Below are 15,641 nucleotides of genomic sequence, written 5' to 3'. Positions count from 1 at the left end.
CACACCTCTCTTAATGTTCCACTTCAGCATTTCGAGGTCTGGACTTTGACTGGGCGATTGCCTCACCTCGATTCTTTTCTTTTTCAGCTATTCCCTCATAGATTCACTGCACTTGGGATCACTGTCCTTTTGTTGCATGACCCAAATTCTGCCAAGCTTTACTTTAGCTTTAGGACAGATGGCCTCACATTTGACTCTAGAAGAGAGTCCTGTGGTTGCAAAACAAACCAAAATAATTATCCCACCACTACCGTGCTTAACAGTTAGTATGAGGTGTTTGTGCTGATATGCTGTGCATTATGGCCAAAACATTGTGACATACAAAAATTACTTTTTCACATGACTGTACACGCTCTTCTTTTTATTCTAATTATATTTAGCAACTGTTTTAGCATTTTATCTAACCCAATGAATTGCTGACGTGTAACCAAGATACACTCTCTTGAGATAAAGGAAACTGAAGTCACAAGTAAGCCACAAAAAGACAAGTGGCTTTCTAAATGATACCAGCGAGACAGACAGATTTTTTTACCCTTCAGTTTCTCACCAAACATGAAGGAGTTTACATCTGATTTTGCTCTACACCACCATAATCTAAGAAAGAAAGAAAAGGCTGAATTTCTCTGCAGTATCCATGGTTGTCTTGACAACTCAAGCCACTCACTGCCTAGAGCAGAAATCTACTGTATTCAGAAACACAAACCCAGAAACCTGCTGTTATGTCACAGAAAATGGTATGAATGCTGTACTGCTTCATTTCAATGCACACACTCACAGTCTCTCTGTATGCTTTTACATCACTCATCTTGAGTTTGTACGCGCCTCATATTCACGTCTATTTTTATAACAGGAAAATGAGCTCCTGCACAGGCAATGTACTATTCTGGAAAATGAGTTCACATCATACTCATTCTTATTCTTCAACTATCCTAGAAAGCCATTTAATTGTTCATTTAATGGAATTGTAAAAGGAAATAACCCCAAATAGTAAACTGCTGATCAGACTAATCAACTGTATGTAAGTTATTGAGCCAATGTCATTAAAATTCCAATACAAACAAAGAAATAATAATATTCAAACCCCTCTTCTTTTGAGCAAAGGACCACTGATTGCAGTGTCACTGTTATTACAGTTGTCTAAAATAACTACAAGGACTGGATAGAGGTGGCAACTACATGTACTTCAAGGTAAGACATATAATAAAAATAACAACCTGCTTTGAAAAAGCTTAAAAATTCAATTGTTCAATCCCCAAACCTCTCTGTAAAAACAGCCCAGGGCAACGACTCGACCACTAAATTAAATTATCCCAGTCCAATCACAGGCGCCACAAAAAGTGACCTACAGATTATTTGATGGTTTTAATGCGATTAGGTATGTGTTGCTACTACTGTGAAGAAGATTCAGTTCAGTTCAATTCCATTTTATTTATATAGTGCCAAATCACAACAACAGTTGCCTCAAAGCGCTCTAAGGTAAGGTAAAGACCCTACAATGATCTTTACAAAGATGGGCAGACTGTGGTTGTAAAGGGATGGAGATGGTCAGCAACAATACTCAGGTAGGTTGTGGTGTTTAAATAATGCTCAGTTGGTACTAAGGGGCCTAAAGTGTGCCAAGAAAACATCCTAATACCACCACCATCAGCCTGACCTGCACACACAAGGCAGGTCATGCTTTCATGATGTTTATGCCAAATTCTGAATCCACCATTCAAATGTCGCAGCAGAATTCGAGTCACATCAGACCAGCGCCTTTTCCAAGCTTCTATTATCCAATTTTGGTGAGCCTGCATAAAATGTAGCCTCATTATTCCAGTGCTGTTCTTCTGCATACCTTGGTTGTAATGAGTGGTTATTTGAGTTACTATTTTTGCCCACTTGCTGTATATTTTCCTCTTTTTCAGTCCACTATCAGTAAACCCTAGAGATGGTTGCGTGGGAAAATCCCAGTAGATCAGCAGTTTCGTAACACCCAGATATGAATGCCTAAATACACTGAGATGCTGCCATGTGATTGGCTAATTAGATATTTGCATTAACGAGCAGTTAATAGCCAGTGTGTGCATTTGATTTAACGTTAATTAGCCAAGTAAATTCCACAGAGGTTAGAAAGCTCTTTTTCCAATAACTAATAACTATTTTCCATTATAGCCCATCAAAAATAGACATTTTATATTAGACAACCCTTATTTGTTTCCCCAGAAATCCCTTTTCTTTTTGCCAAAACATAGGATTAAGCAGCCATTAGATAAGAACTGATCTGCACAGCTGAATAAATTCTGTCCATGTAGGTAGCGGCATTAGGAGCCAGCAAAAGTTTTTCTGTGTGTGAATGTGCCCATAAAATATGTGTTGCCTTATGACATCCCTAGCGTTAGAGCAGTCACTTATCTCCCTCCCCAGTCAACAGGTCTCCTCTTCATCAACAGCCCTTTCCACTCAGGCAGAACCCAGCCAGCCTGTAATTACTGATGCCACTTGAGAGGAATACCAACAGGCACAGACACACCAGAGAGGAAAAAGCATCAGCAGCGAGCACTATTTCAGCCCACAGCACCTTTCCACGACTTCAAAACACCTGGAGCCTGCTGCTGTTGTCTGTGTGTGAAGAGCAGCAGCACCACCTGCCATTGCGGAGGATCTAATGAGCAAATAATGAGTGTAAGGACACAAACTTAGGGAATATTTTAGTCCAGTTGAGCCCAGACTGTTTACTTCATTCCTTCTGGCTTGTACATGGCTTTGTTCAGACACAGACACATGGCTGTCTGAGAAAGCTGTGAGCCTGTACATGACTTCCTTGTTAAAAGAGCCAGAAAGACTGGCAGGAACTCAGGCTGGACACATCAGCTTGATAACGTATGGCATGCCATGTGACAGGTAGGAAGTAGATTTCTGAAGCTGGGCATGACAACATAAATGTACTATGAGTGATACATTTTTGCACCCAGCTCACCTCCTCTAACCTCCATCATTTCCCTTCATGTTTTAAAAATGGATATTTTAATTTATTTTTACAAGGCTACATGAGGAATCTCTTCCAGCACTTCCATGCTTAGTGCCACATTTCCATTTATGGAAATGTAGGCGATCATCAGTGGGATTTACATACTAATGCCAGGAGTGTTTCTAACTACAAGCGATTGCAAGGTCTTCATTTACTTCGGCAGCTGAGAGGTTTTGTAAAATATTAAGAAGTTAAACACAAAAATTGGCCATTAACTACAGGGATAAATGTCCCCTTGAGCGTTCCTAAAATCTGTCTCTTGCACTCCCTTTTGGATGCGAGCCAGAAGATGTCAATAATAAAATCAATTACAAAAAAAACGCCTCAACTCCAAACCGAGCTACACTCACTCATCAGAATATAGCACAGTGATACTCGTGGGCAGTGTCTGCCCACACTTTCTTCACAATAAGCTACATTTTTCTATTCCCTATGGCATGATGCATGGTAGCCGCATGTGAGGGGGGGGCGGGGAGTCGCTCTGTAATCTGGGAGTACCATCTGTGGCTGTCAGCTGAAACTGCCACTTAGTGGGCCTAACACAATCACCATGTCAACAGTTGCCAACACTTGGCGCTTCCACAGTCCCCTCGGAGTACATGTGACATGCCAGAAAAGTCTAAGCATGGGAGAAATGTCTCAAAAACAAGCTGAGTCAAGCTGCTGTTAGAGTCGGATTGATTCATGTCACGGGCACACAGCGATTGGTTCTCGGCGAGGATGAATGAAAATCACACAGAGACAAATGTAGGCATGTTACAGTGCAGTGATCTCCGTGATTCATCACAACAGGCAGAAGCCTGATGTCTGCAAGACCAACAGATGTACAACAGGTGGAGCCAAAGTCTTATTAATAAGAAAAATAGGATCAGTGAGCTGCCATTTTTACACAGTGTAATCCTCTCACGACTGAAGTCGGCCCATTTACAGATTGTCATCAAGTTACACAGTAGATTTCATCACAGCACATCTAGCAGGCATTTTTGGTACTTTAGCACACAGAAGAAAATGCTTAACAGTGTCTTTGATCAAGGAAACTGGAGTAGAAAATGTCCATTAATGCATTTTTTATAGCAGAAATTGTCACAGTACATTTCCTCTATAAGCTCTCATAATTAAATGTGTAAACACTTGATAATGCCATCTGTTATTAAATTAGGCCAATTAGAAGGGATCATCATAAGATCTTAATGGGTTATGATTCCACGGCAGCTTCAATCACCTTTGCACAGATCATAGGGCATTTTGCCTGTTGTGGTATCATCTATCCATCCATGTGGTGTTTTTCCATTTGTTACTCCTCTGCTTTCATTTCTCCCAAATTTTAGTGCTAATGATAATACTGCAATCAGCTATCACAAAGCAATAATAATCACACGTTATCATTAATGATTCCCACTGTGAGCAATGTTCAAAAATTTAAAGTCTGAGCATACAGGTCTGAGGGTAAGTATTTAATACAAAGACATACTTGATGGCGTAATCTCATTAATGCAGGATTAGCAACTTAAATCTGTTGCAGGCAAAATGTTTTTAGAAAAAACTGCATAATAACTCAAGCAGATGGAAAGGAAACTAGAGTCTTGCACCTTCTCCCAGGTCTGTCTTCAAGCTTTTTAAAAAAAATAAATAAATAAAATTTGCCCCAGTAGACCTCAGCCAATCACAACTCACATCCCCAGGAAATGACCAGAAAATAAACGCTTGGAAAAATGACATGAGCACTTGTTTAACAATTTAGCACTCCCCATCTGCCTTGTCAAACTGCAATTGAAAAGTAAATGATTCAAAGCAAAATTAGGTGATCTGACTCACACTCGTGTCACTGTCAACAGCTGCGTATGTTAATGCCAACTACACATCTTTCTCCTAGACTCTGCTCCTCCTTAGAAGGGGAAATGTTCACATGCGTTAGAGATCATTTTAAGTAAGAACAAATGACAAAGTGATTGATTAATTAAAGGACTTGTTGCCTTTCATACCGAATCATGTGAGCAGTGCAAAATGTTATTATATATTATAATTATTATGATTTTAAATATTATTTTAAAAAGTGGGAAGTGGTTAAACAGAAAAAAAGGTGCAAGAAGAGGGCTCTTTAATATTCATATTCTGGCTGTTCTTTTAAATAAAATCCTGTCTTCTCTGGTTTCCTTGCCTACTGAAATTTGAAATACTGAGTTATACAAGACAGTCACCCTTAATCCTGAAATACAATTTTAAAAAGGAAGCAAACCTTCTGTCAATAAAAAGTTAGTAGATACCATCATTTTTTTCCTTGCACAGGACCTGATTCCGAAAGCAGCATGTAGACATACATGCAGAAATACAGTGTGTGTGTCAGCAACAGAACAAATCCAAATTGAAACAGTTCATATTGGCGTGTCTCAAACTCAGTGCAACCATCTCGATTCTCTTGTGCTCTGACAATACCTTGAAAGGGAGGTGTCTGAGTTCAGTCGACATTATATTTTTAAAAAGAAAACAAATTGTCACTCAGTGCCTGTTCAGAGTTATTGTGGGGCCATTCTTCTGTGCAGCATCATCTGGCCCTGGATCGCTTGACAACAATTGTACCAGCTACCATATCATACACAGTCCTGTTGTGCTGGAAGAACAGAAGCGTGATGAAGGCTGGGAAGAAGAAGGCAATGGAAAAGTTCTTATTCAGGGCTCGAACAGTCGATCTGTAGAGGGAGACAGAAACAGTACCGTTATGTGATGTGAGGCTGTTTGCATGCACGCTGTGGCTTCTGATAGATAATCTTTTAAAAAAAACAAAAAGAAACTCACGCCGAAAGAGAGACATTAGTTGCTGGCACGACAAGAACCCTGTTAGGCTGAACCAGAACCGAAGAGTCACATGTCACGACTCTGAGTCCAATGAGAAACTTTCCAGGAGTGGCTCCTCCTGCTCCCCAAATGCATATGATCTAAAAAGAGAAAGGTGTATCAGCTATCGAACATAAAATACATTTCCCACAAAAGATTTAACAAGTTACGGTGTGTAAAATATCTCTGCTAGATGTCAGCAAATTGCAGTCGACTGAGTTCTGTCTTCTTCCTTAAGTGCTTAACCCTAAGTACGGTGGCCACGGTAGAACAAACAACTCTGGCTGCTGTTCGTCTGTAGTGACTGGAAGCTTTCAGTCTGCTACCTAAGCTGTTGATATGCTGTAGATATGCTGGTGTCGTTGTCCATTTATGCTGGAGGAGGCTGTAAAACTTTGATAAAGGACTCCGGTAAGAGTCAGTGAGTCAGCGAAGCTCACTTCTGACTGACGACAGCGACACTGAGGTGGGTTGACATCTCAGACTTTTCTAGTCATAAGCATTGCTGTTTTTGCCTCTGCTAGCTGCTGTTAGCCTCCATTAGCTGCTGTTAGTTGGAGTTAGTGAAACATTCACTGAAGTAAATGTAACATTGTTGGACTCGGACACTTACCAAACAGACCCTCATATGACGTGAGATGTGTAATCAAACTGTTTATCAGAGCGAAAGTGTAACTTTTAGGAAAATTGAGCCTAACATTAGCTGACATAATGTTAGCTTATAACCAGCTGTTGCTGTTGTTTAGCTGGCTTAGTGGCAGCTGTCCAAAGACAGGAGGGTTGCATGTCTAATCAGCTGACAGTAAGTGACTGTGACAAAATCAGGAATGAATAAACATGTTTATGTAGGTTTTTGTGTGTTATAGCACTGACAAACCGGCACCTGCCCCTTTTAATGGAGACGCTCTAAGATTATGAGAACACATCAGTTTGTTGGAAGACATAATTACACACAGAGTAATGTATACTTAGGAGTACGACAGCCTCTGGTTCCCCTAGCAGCCCCCTTAATAACTTTACCCTTAAGACCAACATCCCTGTCAAGACTCCAGATAACAGCATTAAACTTCTCCATGTCCACTCACCTCATAAAAACAAACTAATATCCGATACACAAGAGCAACAAGCATCATTTTCTGCAGCTCCTCCATCGATGTGTCTTCATCGATTTCCTCCACTATAAAATGCATGGCAAACTTGGAAACATCTCTGAAAAGTGAATGAAACGATACAGGTTTAAAGAATGTCTTAGTCTGACTACGAGTCTCCTTCTTAAAGGGATAAAAATAAATAAATTAAAAAAACATAAACTACACAAACTCACTTGATTCCACTAAGGTGCATAATACTGATGATTATAGTTGCTTTGATGAAAAACAATATGAAGAAATCCACCATCTCAGCCATTAGTCTTTGGAGAGGAGAGGGAATACTGTACTCTCGGCCTGGAGAAAAGAAGCAAAGAAGTTTGTTTTATTAAGGGACGCCGGACTGCCTTCCAATTTTTTTAAAGGCGCTCAGTGCCAGAGGGTCATCATAACCCTCAAATGTAGTGACCCTTGGAGTTTGGAAAAATCGGATGTGGTTATACAGTCTGTAGCAACTTTTACCTGGTCTCGGTGCATTTCCATTCTCCCTCGCCTGCTGCTGCGGCTGTGCGGGTACTGCTGCCCCGACGATGGCTTCGCCTGCACGGCCGCTCGAGGAGCCAGCCGCGGGTGGGTAAGGAGACAACGGAAGACCAAACGGATTGTTATGCCAGTGCTGGGAGTTGATATCAAGAACGGTCGAAGTCCCGTTAGGTGGCTGTAAACAGTAAGGGTAGGACATGGCTGACGCTGCTAGCCAGCTTTGCCAGTTCACATACCCACTGTAGTACTGCCACATCCATGCCTGTAGTTTCTCGCAGTATTGTGTCGTGGCACGGCTTTCTTCGGCGTCCTTCTCGCCTTCAGTGCTGCCCCGGTTGTCTTTTCTTTGGGTAACTTCGTCAGCTAACGGCTTGACTAGACTACCATAAGGTTTATTCTTTCTCTTATCGACATCCATACTTCTGTTTTCTTTGTCAGCCATGTTTGATGGCGTTGCGTCACGCAACGTCATCTGGACGAAGAAAATAAATACTTGAAAAGATAGAGATATTGTAAAGATATGAGATGTTATGGATTAAAATAAATTGAATAATATTTTTCAATTTTAAAAAAAATAAAAAATTCTCTATTTAGAATTCACGGTAAACTGTTTCCCCTCCTCCCCTCTCCACCTAGCATGATGTAGTGGTGCCGCCCAATAGTTGCCTGCTATTACGGGAATCAACCACAAGGGTGCAGCATATCTGCGAGGTAGAAGTTGCAGTGATATTGAGACATTTGGGGTCTTCGAGTTCACATGATTTAATATTCAAATTAAAGTACGGCAGCAAAAGATTTCCAGAACTTACTTCTGGATTTTCTCGGATAACTGCATCTGTAATTATCACATTGTTATAGCACTTATGAGATTAACTACATGAATACATGAGACTACATAAGATGACTGCAAATACAAGCCTAGTTCCAAAAAAGTTGTGTGTGTAAAATAAAAGCAGAATGCATTGATTTGCAAATATAATAAACATCTGTTTTATTAAAAATGAAAGTGTGGACAAAGTTCACCCTGCCATCCACAAATGGTGGTTACAAATGTATGATGCAATAAAGAAGCCATCCAGAAATCTGGATCTTCTCCAGAAAGAGCTAATTTAAAACGAACTGAGGGGAGGTAGAAAACTTTTCTGTGGTCAGACCCATCAAAATTTAAAACTTTTTTGGAAAACATGCACACCATGTCCTCTGGACTAAAGAGGAGAGAGTGCTTGTCATCAGGACTTATATTAAAAGCCTACTGTGCAGGAATTGGGTGCATCAATGCCAATGGAACTGGAATGATCAATGCTGAAAGGTACTTGCAGGTTTTAGATCATCATATGCTCCCATCCAGGTGACATCTTTTCCAGCAAGACAGTGCCAAACCACATACTGCATCTATCACCACAGCATGGCTTCACAGTAAAAGAGTCCTGCTGATGAACTGATTCAGATGTTATTTTAATTGAAAACATTTTGCAGCAGCAGCATCATCATGAAACAAATAGTAAAATGAGTCGGCTGATACATACATGTGTTCTGTGTGCAAGATCTGCAAATCATTGCATTCTGTTTTTCACATTTCACGAAATGTCACAAATTTTGGAATCAGATTTGGAGACCAGCTTAAAATCCACACGATTTATCGTGTAACAGTAAATAATGTCATTTCTTACAGCTTCACGCTGATGAATGAGATCCTTGTAGCACCTGAAACCACCTGTCGTTACTGAGATTATTCCATCACAATCAACAGGCTGCTTTTCTTAAATAAAACAGAAATGGAATAATTGCTACAGTATTGGTGCACACAGCTACCACATCCTTTCATAATGAACAAAAGAATTTAGCAGCTGATCATGTCATTGTGTTTAAGGGAGCAAAGCAATTTCAAAGGAAGTGTGCTTCTTAAAGCTGGCACCCACACACCACCATAAGTATGCTTAATCTGCAACAATAGGGGTTTTTTTTTTTGAGCTGGTAGGACCTCAAGTTTCACCACATACCTTCCATTATTTATATTTGAGCATGCATTATAAAAATATAAGTAAATGCTCCACAACACATATTCTTTGTGCAGGCAAAGCACCTAAAAATGTTTGTTTGCATATGGCACCATCTTACATAATGTGGCACTTGACAAAACAAAGCAGCTTGTCATTAGTCAATACTCATTGTTGCTTGACCACCACCTGGAGCCACAGTCATTCACTACAGCCTGGAAATCTTTTGGAGGATTTCTACCCCAGTGTGGTGCTCTAAAGGACCCTAATTAAAACTAATTATGTGCACTCACTTGAATTTTGCATCCATGCAACCAAGACTAGGTCACTGCTCCAACTGCAAGCAGGGATTTGGCATTCTCACCTTGTCATAAGAGGGCTACTCTGATTTTAGGAGATTTCCTTCCCTTTGTTTAAACAAAAGGCCTTTGTAACCCCCTTCCCCTCTAGCTTTAAGATCAGATGTGTGTTTAAGCTAATCAGGTTTCTTGCTTTAAAAGGTTTTACATCTAAACAGTTTGCTAGAAAAGGTAACTGCAGGTCATGTCAGTTAAGCATCACACAAGATACTAGTGCAGCTATACAGGGAGATATTGCCTTAATTTTGCACCCGCAACTTTGACCTGATTATGTGCAGCTGGCACAGCATTTTTAGTAAAGCATACTCGCTTGCATAGCGATAGGCATCTGGATGCCTGACATGCTGCATTGGTACCGTCTATAATGTAGTTCTTGGAATGAAGCCACCAAGAGGTATTAGTTCTCTACGGAAAACTAGAAACCAGCCATATTGAAAATTAATGCCTTTCAAAGTGCAATCTGTTAAACTGGAGGGAATTAGTCTGGCTTTGAAAGCAGTGTTAGAAATGGAGACAAACTGGCTCCACTGTAGAGTTTGAGTAGGACATGAGCTGCACACATAGTCAATCATTTAAACCCCAATAGGTCAAGGATGTTGAATTGCATGGATGAGCAGCATTTGACATTCAAGTCTATGCACCAGAATCACTTTAGAGTCAATAAATGTGCACCTGACGATGCTTCACAAGTACAAGATTTTGTAGTCAGAGTCACACACACACACACACACACACAGAGTGAAGTGTCACAGTTTAAACTTTATTGCCATGTTTGGCCGTAGAGCACGGTCTTGAAGGAACAGGAACTCTTCGCAAAGAGTGCATTAAGCCGCTTTCTCATAGGTCCTCACTGCAACAACATCATCCATGTAACATTTCTGTTGAGACAGGGTTCAAAGGTCAGACATTCATTCACTTAAAGCTGCAGAGCAGTAACAGCGCCATGTTAGGCATGCAGACGGCATTTAAAGAGCAAACGGCTTTAATGGCACAGACAAAGCATCAGTTACTCACAGCTATTAGTTTTCCATCTTGAATTTCTCGTTCAATTCTTGTCGTCTTCCCATCCCAAGCCTGTTTTTGCACGAGTTTGCCATCCTCAATTGTCATGGTGGTCTGAAATTAGGGAAGTTTATAGAGGGGGCTTTAGCAAGACCTTACAATGTGTGTAAAATAAATACTGGCTGGACCGGTGATGACCCACCTTGGTGGCTCTGCCGTCAGGAGTGTCCTCATCGCATTCCTCATTCAGCTTGAACTTGAACTCCGTGGTCTTGAATGTAGTCACAGACTTTAGTGTAATAAACCCATCATCACCCACGTCGATCACCACGTTAGGCTTTGCAAGGATTCCCATTTGCCGAGTGGCGAAATTTACGCCTGCAACACAGGAAGGATCAATTAGAAAACTGTTAAAATACAACAGGTAACAGCGTGCATCGTTTCAATCAAACAAACACAAAATGAACAAGCTTACCGACTGCTTTCATGTAGTCATCAAACTTGTCGCTGTTAACAAGAGTCCAGGTTCCAACAAACTGCTCAACCATGATGGTGAAGGTGAAGCTGACGCTTGGGCTGCAGACAAAAGATACTTGAATCCTCTGCTGATGAAAGGGGAAGAGACCGAAAAGCTGTGAAAATTGCCTATTTGTAGCTTGATTGAGCATTCGTTTGATTCGGGCCCACCAATCAAGAGCAGGTGCCGGGGTTGCCTTGGAAATCAGCAGATTAGGGGCGTGGCTTTAAATCAGATTTCATCTGATTTTGATGAAGTGTTTGATAGAAGTGAAATGTGTAGCTTCTCCTGGGTTTACTGACTTCAGCAATAAAACGGAAGTAAAAGGGGTTTAAAAAGCGTTAACAAAACATATACAGGACATGTGATGATTCATGCAAAAAGACTAAATACTCCTGAATAAATACTAAAAAAATAAATATCATTTAAGTGTATAAAAGTATTATTTATATGTACAAAAGAAGAGGTTTTGTTTTTTTTTTTACGTTAAAATTATCCTATCAGAGATTTATTGTGAAACTGCTAATATAACATGTTGTATTTCAGTGAATTTCCCCACAACTGCAACAGAATGTTAAGTTGGAAAACAGATTCCTACACAATTCTTTACTTTGTAGTTGTATATAGTTATGTTGACTTTAACCAGTAGGTGGCGCCATGTGAACAGCAGTTAATACTTAAGGGCTAAGTCTGTGTTAGAAGTGAAGACAGAATAATTTGTGTGAAAGTTATAAGGCAAATTTATAAGGTCAGGGGTTTTTTTTTTCAACATTTATTTGCTCATATATATTTTCGACATACATTGGCACTTCATAATTTGCTTCCAAGGAGCCAGACCTGTCATTTTTTAAGTAGTCTTCCAAAAAATAAAGTGAGAGAGCGGCATAACATACAATTTTACACCAGGAAGGTGTTTGGCACAAAAACGTGGCACATCCGGGTATGGTGTACGACAAGCAGACAGGCCTGAAAAACTTTCTACAGCAGATGAACAGTATCTGAAAGTCAGTAAGAAACAGGAAAAAAAAATTCTGCAAAGACCTGACATGACCTGAGAGATGCATCTGGACCTTCAGCTGATCTGTCTGCTGTTTACTGAAGCGTCATCAGAAATGCTCTCAGTGGATCTGATTGGCTACAGCTTCATTTTTCAGTATGACAGTGATCCCAAACACAGAGTAAAAGCATACGCGACATTAGTGAGGCAGTGTGGGATCATCATAACATAAGGCAAGGCAAGGCAAGGCAAGTTTATTTATATAGCACAATTCAACAACAAGGTGATTCAAAGTGCTTTACAGAGACATTAAAAACAAAAACAAATAAAAAGCATGATCTAAAATTGATTAAGACAAACAAACAAACAAACAAACAAACAAACAAAACAGTGTTTAAAATCAAAAATGAAAACAGTAGATAAAATCAGAACAGTAGATAAAATCAGAGCAGTAGATAAAGTCAGTAGTTAAAATGTAAGTTTTGAAATTTAAGCTTAAAAGTGTGGATTTGGTGATTTATTCAAAAGCAGCTGAGAATAGGTGAGTCTTCAATCTGGATTTAAATAAACTGAGTGTGTCAGCTGATCTGAGGCTTTCTGGGAGTTTGTTCCAGAGATATGGAGCATAAAAGCTGAATGCAGCTTCTCCGGGTCTGGTTCTGACTCTGGGAACTGATAAGAAACCGGATCCAGATGACCTAACAGAACAAAAGGCAGCCAGCAGCCAAAGAGGATCTTTTAATGTCCTTCTAGAACTGTTCCTGAAGACCATTTAAAGAAATGACTAGAAATCGAATTAATAACTTGCATTTCCGTGTGTGTTTGTGCACGTTTTAGTGAATCACTTCACCTAGTTCCCGAATTTCCAAAACTAAGGAGTGGCTCAAGACTTTTGCACATTATTGTAGCCGATGGTGTATATTAGTTACAATGTATTGTACTTACAGTGTGAACAAGAGATGGTACTGTAATGCACTGCCCCCTAGTGGTTTCAGCAGCAGACTACAGTACGCTGGGCAAAGGCAACCCAAAATACCACACATGTCAAAGTCAGGTATGACAATGCAAAAAAGAGAAGCAAACTAATCCCAGTTCAACCAGTATAGTATAGTACAGGTTCTGTGTTTCATTCTTAGTAGACAAGGAATTATTCACCCAGCATATGTATTTACTTATCTTTTTTTAACCCCCTCTGTGGAGGCCAGTATTTTACACAAAAGTACAGAGTGATTAAAATAAAGTATTTTTGATCAAAGAACAAAAGAAAGCTAAGTTTTCAAATTTTCACTGGATATTTTGGGCTGATATTAATACTCCAGAGTGCCACTGACAAATGTCTGAAGATGATCAAAGTGGGAACGACTAAGATACAGACTGGAGCTGCTCAAAGCAAAACAGCTTCAGATCAGATGAGTGCCCTGTGGCACATCTAAGTGGACTGCTGTTTCATTCTCCTATGACCTCCCCCAATCGTTAAATAGTTTCACAAGTGGCGTGTTGTGAAATCATATAAAACTGATTTGTTACTGCCTGCAAGGTATGAAATGGTTGCTTAAGTATAAACTCGTAAAAAAAAAAAGAAGAATCTTGTGAGTTTTGGTAGTGGAATAAAACAGCCATCAGGCAGTGTTTGGCTTCAAGATGATACCTAGCACAGTATGAGAACATTTTTATATTAACTGAATATAAAACAAAAATGCATTAAAAAAAGAAAAAAACCTTTTAGCTAAATAATAAATGGACATCAGTGGGTCAAGGGGAGAAAAAAACTCGCTCTGGGGATAAATCACAGAAGAAACGATTTTGTCTTTTAGCCATTTCCTTAGTTTGTGATTGATTAAAATCAGCGATGCTGGAATGAATACATGCTATAGATAGAAAATCTGTAATGGGACTGTCACATGGCTGCAATATTAGATTTCATGGTCTCCAGGAATCACTTCATTATTAACTTCAGTGACAGACAGTAATGATGTGATGCATCACGTAATGTCCCAGTACGTCCCATCACCTGGGGTTTCTCTGCATACATACCGGTGCCATCCAGCAGGCACAGTGGCCATCTAATGAACGTGAACTCTCGCTGGCATCCACAGAGAAGTCCCTTCCTTCTGGTTTTCATCAACACTTCAGCCCCCATTGATGGGAGAACAGTGACCATGAACAAAAGCTGTATATACTGTACAAACACAGCTCTGAGCGGCAGCACACTGACTCATTCTTCAGTGTGTGTGAGAACGGAGGGGGACCCCTTTCAGCTCCTTTGTGTTGGTGTCTGTCAACAGTGTAGTTGGAGGCAGAGCCCATTGTGGCGGCCAGTGTTTCGTATTGACACAGGGCCTCGTTCAGCTTGTTCCCAGGGTCCAACCTGAGGACTCATGAATAATGGAGAGAGGATCCTCAGGGCCAAGGAGGAGTTTGCCAGTCTGACTGGGATGGTTTCAAACCCAAACGACAACTTTATATGGCAGCAGGTAAAACTGGGGTCACAGCTGATCATGTTGAGTGCCGTGAGAGTCCAGCAGAGTAGTGACATGTTCCACATCAAGGAAGACTTCTTCTACTCTGTGTACATTCTATCATATTCCCTTCTTTTAAGCCTAAATTGTCTTTTTTATTCCAGGTAAGCTTTTGTCTGAGGTATAGGGGCTAAATTTCCCTCACATAGAAATGAGTGAAACCCTCGTAGGAGTTTTGTCTGTGAATCCAAACCTTTGAGTGATTGATTTTTATGGAAACTTTTTTTTTCAGCTGTAGGCATCAAATTCTGACAATGAAAATATGTCTTAAGGCTACAATAAATTCATAGCTAGTAAAGAAACCCGCTTAATTAAAAGAGATTTTTGCACATTTTTTTAAAAAAATTTCTCTCCTTTTTTTGATGAAAATGTAAAATACCTGATGAGCGAGAAGCAAGTACAGCCCACATTCAGTGCGTGCCACACCTTTGGCACCAACAGGGGGCATCACTTTAGGTCAGGTTCCCAGCAGATCCTGATCATCTGCTGAACGGCTCACACGGCCCAAGCGATGTGCCCTCTCCTCTTTGCCTTTTTACACGGCTGCTAGGGGAACCAGAGGCTGGTTACCGACTGTTCTGCGCAGCCAAAATGAAGAGTGTATGTGTGTGTGTGTGTCTGCATGTGTGTGAGTTTGAGTGTGTGTGGCAGGGGTCAGTGAGGTGCCTCTCGCTTGTGTGCTTTGAGCTTTTTCATGCTTCCTGCTTTGATCTTCTCTCTCATCTCTTCATCCCACACGCTCCCTGCGCCTCAGGCTTCTGGTTTGCACACCGACAG

General features: G+C 40.4%; 2 protein-coding genes across 3 annotated transcripts; both read right to left on the bottom strand.

Annotated features, from left to right (window-relative positions):
• Window positions 1–3,887: 3,887 nt before the first annotated feature.
• fam8a1b (family with sequence similarity 8 member A1b) lies at window positions 3,888–8,014 on the bottom strand. 2 transcript variants are annotated; one of them, XM_005472401.4, is made up of 6 exons: window positions 7,710–8,014; window positions 7,453–7,606; window positions 7,167–7,287; window positions 6,928–7,051; window positions 5,804–5,943; window positions 3,888–5,697 (listed from the first exon to the last, which is right to left on the bottom strand). In XM_005472401.4, the coding sequence occupies exons 1-6, from the start codon at window positions 7,731–7,733 to the stop codon at window positions 5,553–5,555; spliced, it is 708 nt and encodes a 235-aa protein (XP_005472458.1). In that variant the 5' UTR covers window positions 7,734–8,014; the 3' UTR covers window positions 3,888–5,552. The 2 variants fall into 2 exon arrangements, with proteins under 2 accessions (XP_005472458.1, XP_003454506.1); XM_003454458.5 differs by having other exon boundaries at window positions 7,453–8,009.
• Window positions 8,015–10,568: 2,554 nt separating this feature from the next.
• On the bottom strand, window positions 10,569–11,471 carry fabp4b (fatty acid binding protein 4b). The gene is made up of 4 exons (XM_003454402.5): window positions 11,307–11,471; window positions 11,034–11,209; window positions 10,844–10,945; window positions 10,569–10,707 (listed from the first exon to the last, which is right to left on the bottom strand). Exons 1-4 carry the CDS (start codon window positions 11,377–11,379, stop codon window positions 10,654–10,656), a joined length of 405 nt encoding a protein of 134 aa, XP_003454450.3. The 5' UTR covers window positions 11,380–11,471; the 3' UTR covers window positions 10,569–10,653.
• Window positions 11,472–15,641: the final 4,170 nt, after the last annotated feature.

The sequence above is a fragment of the Oreochromis niloticus genome, linkage group LG11 (assembly GCF_001858045.2).
Source record: "Oreochromis niloticus isolate F11D_XX linkage group LG11, O_niloticus_UMD_NMBU, whole genome shotgun sequence".
Taxonomy (NCBI): Eukaryota; Metazoa; Chordata; class Actinopteri; order Cichliformes; family Cichlidae; genus Oreochromis; species Oreochromis niloticus.
The sequence above is the reverse complement of the archived record's forward strand: the minus strand, read 5'-3'. Positions and strand labels throughout refer to the sequence as shown.

Coding starts and splice junctions, on each gene's coding strand:
- fam8a1b (XM_003454458.5), bottom strand. CDS start 7,945: ATGACGTTGCGTGACGCAACGCCATCAAACATGGCTGACAAAGAAAAC. Junction 7,288..7,452: donor TGGAAATGCACCGAGACCAG/GTAAAAGTTGCT, acceptor TCTTTTCTCCAG/GCCGAGAGTACAGTATTCCC. Junction 5,944..6,927: donor TATTAGTTTGTTTTTATGAG/GTGAGTGGACAT, acceptor TTCTCTTTTTAG/ATCATATGCATTTGGGGAGC.
- fabp4b (XM_003454402.5), bottom strand. CDS start 11,379: ATGGTTGAGCAGTTTGTTGGAACCTGGACTCTTGTTAACAGCGACAAG. Junction 11,210..11,306: donor TGACTACATGAAAGCAGTCG/GTAAGCTTGTTC, acceptor CCTGTGTTGCAG/GCGTAAATTTCGCCACTCGG. Junction 10,946..11,033: donor CTGACGGCAGAGCCACCAAG/GTGGGTCATCAC, acceptor CCCTAATTTCAG/ACCACCATGACAATTGAGGA.